This window comes from Dermochelys coriacea, chromosome 2, assembly GCF_009764565.3.
Source record: "Dermochelys coriacea isolate rDerCor1 chromosome 2, rDerCor1.pri.v4, whole genome shotgun sequence".
Taxonomy (NCBI): Eukaryota; Metazoa; Chordata; order Testudines; family Dermochelyidae; genus Dermochelys; species Dermochelys coriacea.
This window is the reverse complement of record NC_050069.1, coordinates 119,236,176-119,248,537: the sequence shown is the minus strand read 5'-3', so window position 1 is coordinate 119,248,537 and position 12,362 is coordinate 119,236,176. Positions and strand designations below refer to the sequence as shown.

General features: G+C 41.6%; 1 protein-coding gene across 2 annotated transcripts in view; it reads right to left on the bottom strand.

Moving 5' to 3' along the window:
- Positions 1–288: 288 nt before the first annotated feature.
- Positions 289–12,362, bottom strand: part of F13A1 (coagulation factor XIII A chain) — a 157,114-nt gene continuing 145,040 nt past the window's right edge. For both annotated transcript variants that reach the window (XM_043508364.1, XM_038388823.2), the window contains exons 14-15: positions 7,760–7,896; positions 289–2,854 (exon numbers count right to left, since the gene is read on the bottom strand). In XM_043508364.1, the coding sequence (XP_043364299.1) occupies positions 2,701–2,854; positions 7,760–7,896 (291 nt within the window). In that variant the 3' untranslated portion in view covers positions 289–2,700. The remainder of the gene's footprint in view (positions 2,855–7,759; positions 7,897–12,362) is intronic.

The window sequence follows — 12,362 nt, the reverse complement described above, 5'->3', positions numbered from 1 at the left end:
CTGTGATCCGTCCTGCAAATGTTAACTTCCTTGCTGGATAAATACATTAGGTACTCAGTTGATAAACCAGGGAGCAAAGCAGTGGCTATAATAGTCACGTTGGCCCTGGGAAAACACTTTAAGTAAGGAAAGGGATAGGAATTTCAGAGAGGAATTTCTTATTGATGTGTTAAGCAGCCTTCAGCTTTCCCACTTTTTTTAACCCCTTAAGAGATGCTGCAAGTAGTGACTATATTGCTGGATTGTAGGAGATATGATAGTTCAAGATACAAAACACAGGCTATGAGCTCTATTGCATAATCAGACTGGCTTTATTTTAAAGGTTTTTATGTTCTAATTATTAAAAATGCACAGAAGAAAGCAGATTTATACTCAGTAGCAAAATGTGGATATTTTGTATTAGATACTGTAGAATTGAGCAAGGAACATATGATCACTAAGCATAATTTATCATAATGCATTTTCCGCATGCTGTTAACTGCTAAACACACACAGGGCTCCTTGAGAACCTTTGGACAGGTAAGGATAAATTTTCAAATGAGGTAATGTAAGTTGAGCTGGCAAAACATGTGTGAACACGGCTGCATCAAAGCCCAGGTGCTAACAGGTACTCTTTAGGTATACACCTACCCATTCCCCATGTGAACATGCCCACTTAGGCAGGCAATGGGTACTTATCTTTCTGTCCCATGCCCAGCGCTGTAGTATGAGGTATACATAAAAAGTTATGAAGTGCAACTTGTCTGTTTGAAAATTTGTCCCATATACTCTAACAAAGCAAGCCATCTCTACCTGGGTAGCCGCCTGTCCTTGAGAGAATTCCTGCACTTACTTGTCCTAAAGAAATTACTTTCCTCTGGATAGAGGTTCTGTGAGTGTGGGGAGGGGAGGGATCATGGGGAAAGAGGAGGAGCATGGGACTTGAGAGATTAAGGCAAAGCATCTTTCTCTCATTGATCAGATAACATGTCACCTATAAACTGCACAGTAAAGCTATATTATTTAATAGATGTGAGGTTTGTACCCGCTTCCTCTCTTATCTCCCTTTAAAATGATGAAGTATCCCACACATGCAGTTTTTTAGCATGGGCTGTATTCTTTTCCATACAGTAAATCTCTACAGCTTGGCAAGCAAAGGTTTTTACTGCAGATGCAGAATAATTTGAGACCCATCCCTCTTCTCCCCCCCCCCACTTGTTTTATAATGAATAAAATGCTGTGAGGTATTTCAGTAGGCATTTATAATACACACAGGGAAACAAGGTATCTTTTGGGGTTGGGGAGGAAATGTGTATTTAGGAGTAAAATTCAAATCCCCTAGAAAAATCTTAGTGGCAGCACTGTCTCTCCTAGATCTCCTAAGTCACATCAATATCACTGAGAGCCACACCATTACACAGAACACACCAGAAAGTACTGCTCTTTCAGCTGAGTAGCAGTGGTGCAAGAACAGTGAGAATGGAATCCGTAGAAATGTCAGTAACAGCTATGGGTAGAATCAGTCTTAGATATGGGAAGCCTGGGGTCCCATTCTTCCTTATGCAGGAATAAGTTGTAAAGGAGAGAAGACACTGAAATCAGGTTTTAGAGTTTCCATCTCTCAGGGGATGTGGCTGTACCCTCCCCCTGGAAGAAGCTATGATTCCATCCTCTACCCTGGAAATACCCAGAGATCTGTGCCAATCTTCATTAGGAGCTCTCCCAAAACTAAGGGGCATCTTCCATGCTCAGCCCCACTGGCTCCTATTAGCTAATGAAGAATGCTGCTCCTGAAAAAACCAAGATACTAGGAGCTCACTTGATCACAGCTGTCTCTTGAACCATCCCAAAAGGTTCCACAGCACAGAGAGGATGTATTCATTTGCACTTGCTTCCTTTGTGGGTTTGGGAGGAGTAGAATCCAGAGATTCCCAGCCACACCTTTCTATCCCTATTTGCCCACTTTCCAGGTCTGTGGAGCCTGAACTCCATAAAGGGGCATGGAACACCTTCTGTCAGCACCAGCTGACTTCTGCACATGTGAAACTAAGGAATAATAAGGCCCCTACTAAGTGTGGTAAGGAGAGAAGGTAGGTGTGGCAAGACAGAAGCCTTGGAACACGGGTGAAAGATTTTGACTAAACTGGGAGCTTGATGCACTGATCCCTGGGCAGAGATATGGTAGCCTAGGGACAAATGAGGGGGACAGTGCACTAGCAGCAGACAGAGTGGGGTAAAGACAAAGCAAGAGGGCATAGCAGAGTGCTAATCTGCAGGAGCTTTGAGGTACCAAACCCTGATAAATCCTTTCAACAAAGTGAGCTGCTCTGTGAATTTGAAAACTTTAACACCACAAGATAAAGCAACCCCTTAAGTTACATAAACCATCTTTTACCATACGAGTTTATAAGTTTTTGTTCAGTGAAATATCTAAAACTAAAGTTGAGTGTTTTGGAGAATGGAACCTTCTTCCTCCCAGTACCAAAGCAAAGGGGTATACGTTCATGTGAACTATAAGAGTAATATGGCCTGAAGTTACCTTTAACTAGTATTATCTTAATTTGGAACACTCAACCAAATAAATGCATTCCCAACCCTCCCTGGTGTTTTCTGTTACATTTACAAAGTATTTGCATCTAGGACAATGAGCTGAAAATATTTCTTAAATGTTTTTCCCCTATAAACACAGATAAATGAAAGACTGAAGAAGAAAAGTCTTGTTCACACGAGTGGTTTCCTTTCAACCTTTAGGTCTAGCTCACCATAGACATGTCGTAGGGCATCACAATTCAGGCTTGCAATTAGCTTTCGCATTCCAGCTTGTCTTGGAAAACCTTTTTCTTCCCAGGTCAAAGTAGAATTCTTTGGAATTTCCCTGCAGTTATAAAACAAAATATCAATATTTTGACAGATTGGCAGGGTAAGATTTTACCCTGATACAGAATCTGAAGTCCAATCTACGTTTTTTTTTTTTTTTCATACTGCTCCCATCTCCTGGCCATTGCAAAATTGTTCTTACAATACATTTTCTAGGCCTTTTTTCCAATCCAATTTTAAAATTTCCCACACTTCCTTTGGGAGTCTATTTCTCAGTCAAATAGGTCTGACTGGGAGGAACTTTGTCCACCTATTCAATTTACATTTGCCCCTCTTTTTTAAATTCATAGCTTCTGTCAATCCCATAGGGTACTGGTGGCCCTTGTCTTCAATGCATCAGATGCTCTGCTGGTGTAAATGGGCAAAACTGCATTGAAGTCAAGGTGGCTACGCTGACCTGCAACAGCAGAGAATTTGACCCATTATTCAGTGTTTCCATGAAATCGTGCTCAAAATTCTGAGCTTTAGTATAAACTTAGCCTTTCAGCTCAGTTTTAAGTTATTTGGGTGAAACCTGCCCTCACTGAAATCAATGGATGTCTTACCATTGACTTCAATGGGGCCAGGATTTCACCTAGTCTCTTAGGTGGCTCAAGGAGTGTGTATTCATTTTAGCATCCTAATCTGCACTATATTGCCATAAAATAGCATTCAGCAGATTGTGTCTAGTTATTCAGTTCTTCCCCTTTTCCCTCTGGTCCTGGGAGGACCTGAGAAGATTAGCTGTAGTTTCCAGTACATACACTGAAAGCAAATTCATGTATGTAGAGCAGAGGTGGGCAAACTACAGCCTATGGGCCCATTCTGCCAGGCCCCTGAGCTCCTGGCTGGGGAGGCTAGCCCCTCCCCTGCTGTTCCCGCTCCCCTGCAGCCTCACCTCGCTGTGCCACCAGCACTCTGGCCTGCTGCAGGAACCGGGGGTGTGGATAGGGGTCATGGCAGTCAGAGGACAGGGAGCAGGGTGGGGGGGTTGGGGACCCAGGGGGCAGTTGGGGTGGGGGGTCCTGGGAGGCAGCAGTCAAGGGTCAAGGAGCAGGGGGGGGTTGGATGGGGGTGGGACAGTTGTGCAATCCCAATGTGGCCCTCAGGCCAAAAAGTTTGCCCACCCTAATGTACATCAAACAATTCTTTATTCAGAAATGTCCAGCAGGAGGAGTGGTGATGGGGAATTGAAACACTCTGCCAGCTCACACTGCAGTAATCAGAGAGCATCTTGTCATTGTCCACTTTTAAAGATCACTTCCTTGTGTCCATGAAAACAAGCTGAAATGTCATGAGTCCTGCTGTTAGCAGTTGCAAAGTTCCAGTATGTATGGCTCCTGATTGCTTATAGTATCAACAAACTGCACTTTGTACTGTTCTCCATTTTTCAATTTTATGCTAAGGTTTAAGACCCACAGACAGCCACATGTATTGAGTTTGTGTGTTTTTTAGGCCATTTCACATCCTTCTCCCTGTCCAGTGTACAGATGTTGATAATTGGTATTGACTGACTGTGTTTGGGGGAATGCAGCCTGCTTAATGGAACCAGTGGAGGATGTGAGCTAGGTATTTATAAAAACAAAGACTGTTTTCTTTAGCAGTAAGGAAGAAGATTATGAACTGCACACTTCTGGATTGTGAGGTTGTAGTAATGTGGGGCCTGATTCTCTCTTCTGTGTAGCCATCTGAACAGAGTGAGTGCAAGGTGGCTTACTGTCATGAGTGTAAGTAAAAGCAGAAGACAGATTTGGTAACATTTTACACTGCAGAGATGTAACTGACTACACTAGGTTCAAGGCAGGGGAAAGTCAAGGTTGTGATAGGGATTTCTTGAGCAAGTCCCAGGCTCAGCCCAAATACTTTGGAGCAGCTTTAAAGCCTGCACCCTGCAAAAAAAACAAAGTACACTGTTTTGAAGAGAATATATGCAAACTGCTCTTGGCAAATTTTTTTAATTTTGTTTTTGGTTCCTTATGAAGTATGTGCAACCTGTCCTCCTATAACTGACTTCACCAAATACAAACTTACGATGGCAGAACAGTGAATTACAGGGCTTAGATGACAGTGCCAGTTAAAATGCCATTAGTTCAGTGTGAGAGAGGGAGAGAGAGATCTCCAATATGGGAAGCAATTAAGGCATTACATGATTCTTTTAGGCAGAAAAACTGTTTGTTATACATTTTCAGACATGGGCCAGATCCTCAGCTCATTTAAATTGTCATAAGATTAAAGTTTCAAGAACCTACATTTCATTGACTTTCAATGGGACTTCGGCAGCTGAGTCAATTGGGTTCTTTTGAAAATATTACCCATAACTCTAACAGTCAAAAGAGCTACACCAGCTGAGGCTCTGGCCCTGTGTACTGACATTATAAACTTTTCTTATGCAATGCTTGTTGTAGGTATGATCCTAGTACAAATGTAACTTGGAGATTTTTATTACCCTAAATTTGCCATTCCACATGCACTAGATCTCTGATCAGGTTATACAAATCAACTTTTCAAAGCACATTTAAATAAATGGAAAGACTCCTATTGATTTAAATGGGCTTTGTATTGGGCCTCTAGCTGGTACATTCACTCTTGAGGTATTTACATGACCTTGTCCTCACTGTAACTGAATGTCTTGTGGCCATTTAATGTATTTATCCTCACACCAGCCCTGTGAGGTAGGGAAGTGCTGTTATCCTCATTGTACAGATGGGGAACTGGGGCACAAAGTAGATTAAATGACTTGTCCAAGGACCACAAAGAGGCTGTGGCTAAATTGGGAATAGAATCTTGATCTCCTGTGTCCCAATCTACTGTACTATGCACTAAACCATCCTTCCTCTCCTCCATCACCTTTAATGCAAGCTCAGTTTTGGAAAAGGATAAAGTGACTTGAAGGAGGATCTGAATATGGGCTGGTCCTAAATCATTTGAATGCAGTTAATTGTGTGGCCAGTTGTTAGCTCTGAGATGTACAAAGGCAATATCCCCAAACTACAGGGGCTGCAACTATCAAAGGCATTTGCACAAATCATGTTCCTTTCCCTATTCAGGCCTGTCGCTAAGCATCAGTATACAGCCCTATGTGACATGCCTAAATCAATGGGCAGAGGCAGGAAAAACAGCCTGGTCTCCTGACTCCCAGCCTAGTGCTCTAGCCACTGGACCACATTGCCTGTTGTCTCAAACCATATATGTCACTATAAAAATACGAGCATTTATAGCCATTTCTAAATTCTTATCCTCCTCAATACCCCCCTCCCCAAATAACAGCTAATTACAAGAGACCAAAAGGACCATCTCTAATCTGAGATGGTCCAGTGATGGATAGAGATGCAAAAAAACCCCAGAAAACCAACTGATTTTAACTTTTTTTGCAAATGAAGTCAAACTGCCCTAATTATATTTGCCTGGGAGCGAACTTAGTGATGAATGATTCTAAATAATGTGCTGAGCCATCAACATACTGCATCCATTTATCACCTTGAATACATAGAGATGAATGGGATTATTTAAATAAACTACAACTACCCATGGTTTGTCCCCTGTGTGCGTGTGTGTAACCTGCAGCTTTTATCCATTTGAGGAAAGTTAAAAAGAAATCTCCAAATGACACAGCCAATCATTCCCCATTTATAAATAAGTCCTAGGACATTATCTTAAAGAGGGAGGGGGGAAGCTGTGACTTGAAGAAAGCAATGTATCCACTTGATGATCATGTTTCCTGGTAACTCCCTTTCTTTGGATGCACCTGACAACTCTCACTTGAAGGTGAGAGCAGTCAGCCATAGCTTAGAATAAGAAGGGCTGCAAAACAATGATTCCCTAATAATTAAGGCCAGTTTCAAAACAGGGATAGCCCCTGTGGAAGATCCTGAGCCAAATTCAGTCATGCCTTAAACTGTAGTACATGTTACACATTGTCCAGTGCCCTTTAACACCTATTTTCTACCCAACTCAAATCCAGGATCTGATGCCAATCATTTTTACATCAGTCCAAGTGTGATCAGAATCAGATTCCCAATGTGTAAATATGCTATCATTTATGCCACTGCTGAATTAGGCCAATTTTTCAAAAAGAACCAGGGCCTCAATCCAGCTTCTAAATTTCAGTGCCTAATACTGCGTGCCAACAGCAGAACTTGTGCATGCAAATAAGATTTGCATCCAAAAATTTTATGCACACACACAGTTCTACTGTTTTCACAGACACCACATCACACTCAAATGTAATGTGAGTTCTGGAAAATTTAGCTCTTATGTCTGGGAGCAGCTGTGCCAGTGCTGAGATTCTCTATAAATTAAACAAAAAAGATTGGCCAACAACATAAGACTTTCCTGTTTCTCAGACTTGAGGTCATCCTGCACCAGGACCCTGCATTTCAGGATAGACCTATTTAGGGATGCTGTAGGGTCAGTTACTTACTCCTATGTTCAACACAGTGATCCCCTCCATGCTCTGCTGTTTCACCATCAGACCCATAGAGACAGATTTTTAAAAGGTATTTAGATTCACATAGGTGCATACAGGAATTTTCAAAAGCTATCAATGGAAGGGGGAAATCCCTTTTTGGAACACCCTCCCTAAAAAGGAGGTCTTATTTATGGTTTTACCACACACCTTGAGTAGTGGGCAATATGTGGTTGACTAGTTGAGGCAGAGATTAGATTTGACCCAAAGATGACAAATAAAAGAACAGAGTTGGCAATTACCCAAAGCCACTTCCCAATTACCAAAATCCTCTAGTAACCTGCACAGTGACAGACTGACCTCTTCCATCTATTACTCCCCTCCATCCATTACAGATCTCTAGAATAAGAAGCATATGCTTGAATTACAGTGCATGGATCCACAGGGATAGTTACTTTATGCTAAATCCCATATGGGAGAAGGGAATGAACAGCCCATTATTTCCATGCTCTTCCCTACCTGAACATTTTTGTGGTTGTCCTCAGTAAGCCAGGTCCATCAAGACGTACCAAGACATTCACAAGCTTTTGGTTCAGTGGGTTGGTGAATTCTACTATCACAGACATTTCCTTACCAACTACCTTCTCTCCAGGAACCTACAAAACAAGAGAAGGATGTAGGTAATAAGCAGAAAATTATAAAATCTTGGCATGCAAAGTCTCAGTAGTTTAATGCACATTTAACAAAGTGGGTTTGTACAGATGGCTATTTGTGACAGAAACAATGTAAAATGAGCTATTAGTTTGTTGGGCTTTGTCATGCACAGAGAAGACTAACCCCCTCCTCCCCCCAACATTTGGAACCATGTTTCTTTTCTTGGTGCTCACCTCTTTACAAATCAAAACTAGTTAAAATACCTAGATGCAGCTGGGGTGACTGGCCATTCACTGTATGGAAGTAGCAATGCATTCTTTATTGCAATGGATATAATCAGGCAAATTTTTCACTGGTTTAAATGTGGGTTTTCCCACAGTGAATGTTGCAGTATTCAGTATGCTGAGGTGGGAGAGAGAGAGTGCCAAGCTTCACCTCATTTCTGCACACAATCTGTCCGGGAAGATTTCATAACATGTATGCTAGTGAGGATAAGAGAACCACAGAAGGACCTGCTATACAATTAAAATGGAGTAATTCATACAGTCTATTAAAGCACTATGAGACAGCCTTTTTTCTTAATGTATGATGGATAAGTTGGGGGCCTTGAGTATTATGAATACGAGGAGGATTTTGTATTGAGGTACTGGACAGAAAGAAACCCTGTAGATCTCATTCTATTCTATTGCTGTTCTTACGCTATGCTCACTACCACTGTCCCTGGCATACTGGCTTCCAGACTGAAACAGCCTTTTCTTCCTTGTCACTTCTGAGGATCTCCTTAATTCTGGCCTGGTAGGGGGAGCTCTGATTACATCACAGTTGGGAGACAAAGTGCATCCCCACCTTCTATGCACGTCATGGGGCAGATGCTCAGCACCCCAAATCATAGGGTTCATGAATGATAGAGGATGAAGAGTTGGATCTTGTTTAACAACTGCTTTTTTCAGGCAATGCATGAAGTTGTGCACAGCCCCTTGTCTGTAACAGCACTATCATGATTTGTTTGTGTGCAGGGTCTTTTAATTTGACTTAAAGACAAGGCTTTGTAGGAATATGCAAACTTGTGGCTGTAAGACCAGCCAGCAGAGTGGGGTGGAACTTGGATCTAGAAAATGGATTTCACATCCTTTAGGTCCAATTCTTGGGTCTGAGCAGCACAAAACTGGCTTAAGCAGCTTCCTGAGTTGCGGTAGTGGATCCTACTCCAAGCCCACTTCCTCTCTCTGTCCTGGTGTAGGAAGTGCTCCCAGGAGAAGGAAGGTGCCCCTGGGAAGAAAATGCTCCTGGTGCTGTTTATCTAGTCCCTTTTCTCACTCTGGTGATTAGACATTCCAGAATGCACTACTGAAATATTTTCCCCTATTCCATACTATAAAATTAGGAGTGCTGGTTTGTGTCACTCAGGATCCTCTAAGGTCTTGTGCACAGCTTTCCATTCTTTTGCACTTCTCTTTAATGCTCTGGAGGGAATTCCAGCTCAGCCTGTTCTCTGTATATAACCTTTCTATTTGGTTGTTCTTATATACAGGTGGTTTTGAGAACAGGAAATGGATGCAGCGCAGATGAGGTAAAACACTTTGGTGTGTATAACACCACATGGCTAATGTGAAATGTATTAATAGCCACATTTGTGACAGTCCAGTCAAAAAGACCCTCTTACATCTTCAAATTGATGTCAGTGGTAGAGACAAGTTTTCATTGAGTCCCCCCTGTGACAGTGCACCCCATAAGGCTTTATGGAAATCTGCTTATGGATGTATATATGACATAACTGGAATATGTTATGCTACATATGCCATGTAACATATCTCTGTAAAGGTTATGACCTACTGAATCTATTCAGTCTATTTGTATGCATGTAACATTTTTGTATTCAAAGTTATGAATATTGGCTGTGTACTTGCTTGATTTTTAAGTAGCCTTAGTAAAGCATTTGATCAACTTCTTTAGAAAGGAATTTACAAGTCAAGTGCCCAGTCAAGCCCAATCAAGAAGCACTTAACAGAAAATGGATCTTGGAAGGCTCCAATCCACATAAGTCTACATGAGGACGTTCAAGATAGCATGTGAACCATGGCTGCTACCTGCAAGTTCTGAGTCATGCATGAACATGTGACTTGCCCATGTCACTCCAAAACTCCATCTTGTAGCTGGAATTCTACATAGTGGGAAGGAGAGGTATCTACCCACAAGAGTCTGTTTAAACCCCTAGGAGACCCCTCCATTTGGTCTTCAGCTGGCACAAGAGAGAGACTCTCCACCCACAAGGATACCTGAAAGAAACTGGAACAAAGGACAGTAACTACAGAGGGTGTGAGTGATTGCTGGACCCAGACTAGAAGGAGACTAGTCTGTAAAAGGAAGCTTACTGGAATTCCTCTGTGGGTGAGGTTTTATCTGTATTCAATTTTCTTACTGTATTAGATAGACAATGTTCTATTTTATTTTGCTTGGTAATTCACTTTGTTCTGTCTGTTACTACTTGGAACCACTTAAATCCTACTTTTTACTTATCAACCCAGAGTATGTATTAATACTGGGGGGAGGGGGGCAGCAAACAGCTGTGCATATCTCTATCAATGTTATAGAGGACAACCAATTTATGAGTTTACCCTGTATAAGCTTTATACAGGGTAAAACCAATTTATTTGGGGTTTGTATCCCATTGGGAGTTGGGCATGTGAGTGTTAAAGACAGGAACACTACTTAAGCTGCTTTCAATTAAGCCTACAGCTGTTAGGGGATGTGGTTCAGCCTTGGGTCTGGGTTTGCAGCAGGCTAGTGGATCTGGCTCAAACCAGGCTGGGCTCTGAAGTCCCAAGCTGCCAGGGCAGGAAAGCAGGAGCAGAAACAGTTTTGGAACATCAGTTGGCAGCCCCAAGAGGGTTTCTGTGATCCAACCCATCACACCCCCCTCCTCCCACCCAAAATTGTTTTTTTCAATGAAAAAACAAAAGCTCTTTAAGTAAAAACTCTGGCTACCCCCTGCCCCATCAACACGGTGGGTGTGGGGGCGGGCGGGGGAGAGTTGATAACTCAGAAGTTTTCCACTGGGGATAAAAACCACTTCACTGACCAATTCTAGTCAGTAGTACTTTAACATTACTTTTAATAGTCTAAGATTGCTATGGGCCAAATCCTGATATCCTCACTTAGGGACTGATCACCCCCACCCTGAAATAGTAAAAGGTAAGATTCCCACCGACTTCAGTGGTACAAGATAAGACATTTAGGACCAAAATGCCAAAAGTGCCTAAAGTTGCAGGCAGGCCCCTAGTAAGATTTTCAAAATTGATTTTGAAATCAGTGGGAGTTGGGCACCTAATTTACTTAAGTGCTTTTGATCACAGGAGTTAACTCCATAAGAGTTGTTGTTCTGGGTTTACACAGATGTAACTGTGAGCAGAATTCACCTTAGCACACTTATTGTGACCTGGCTTCAAGCTAAATTTGAAAGAGGTACATTTTCCCCATTAATTGGTGAATTCCAATGATCTTTTAGTCGGACATAGATCAATATGTATATATGAAGACATGGGGAATAGTATTTCACTTTCCCCTTACTTAAGGATTAAGTAGTCTCCCAATTCACATATCAAAGTCTCCCAAGAAAGTTCGGGAAGATGAGACTTGCATTGCTCACATTTCTAAAATTAAAATTGAGCAGAAGTCCCTACCACCTCTATCTTACATGCACTTAAAAGAAAAAAACAAAGCAGGACACCTTTGTATATCGCAAAGCAGCAAATAGGGCACAAAACAATTTTTAACCCTTTGCAGGTCACCTTAAGCTTTTATTGTTTATAGACTAGATGGTTACTGGGCAAAAACCTATGGCTTTCATTAATCTTTCATCACAACAAAGGAGGGTGGATAAGCTATTTTGGAGCTTAACCTGGGGATTTTGTGTAGGAGGTTCTGTCTGAATACTGAAGGTATAGGATTATACATTTTTAAATTTGGGTACAGAAGATAAGTGAAGTTAATTTGACTTGTTTTTTTCCTCTGAGATGCTCTGTGAAACAGAACCCTGTCTGAAGCCAATACTGATAATCATTTACATTCTCTAATTAGACCATAGTGTCACTTTTGTATTTCATGAGAGTTTTCAGAAGCTCATAACTTTGGCCTTCTGGGGTGAATTTTCCTGGGGATGGCAAAAGGCCCATTCCTGACATCAAGGTGATGTCCCTACCAAATTTCAAGTCCCTTCTCCAAAGCATGGAAGTGCTAGACCTTAACAAAACAGTTGTAAGAATGTTTAACATGCACAAAACATTTTCTTTTTTGCTGAGCCTTTCAAAAAACAAGAATTCAGCCTTAGGCACACAAACATGGAAAATTTCAGCCAAAACATTAAAATCTGGCAAAGTTTAAGCAACTGAAAACAGGATCCAAGTGGGAAGCATGAGCCAACCAAACTAGAGGTGATGCAATCAACTCTATTTTTATATATGACCCTGTT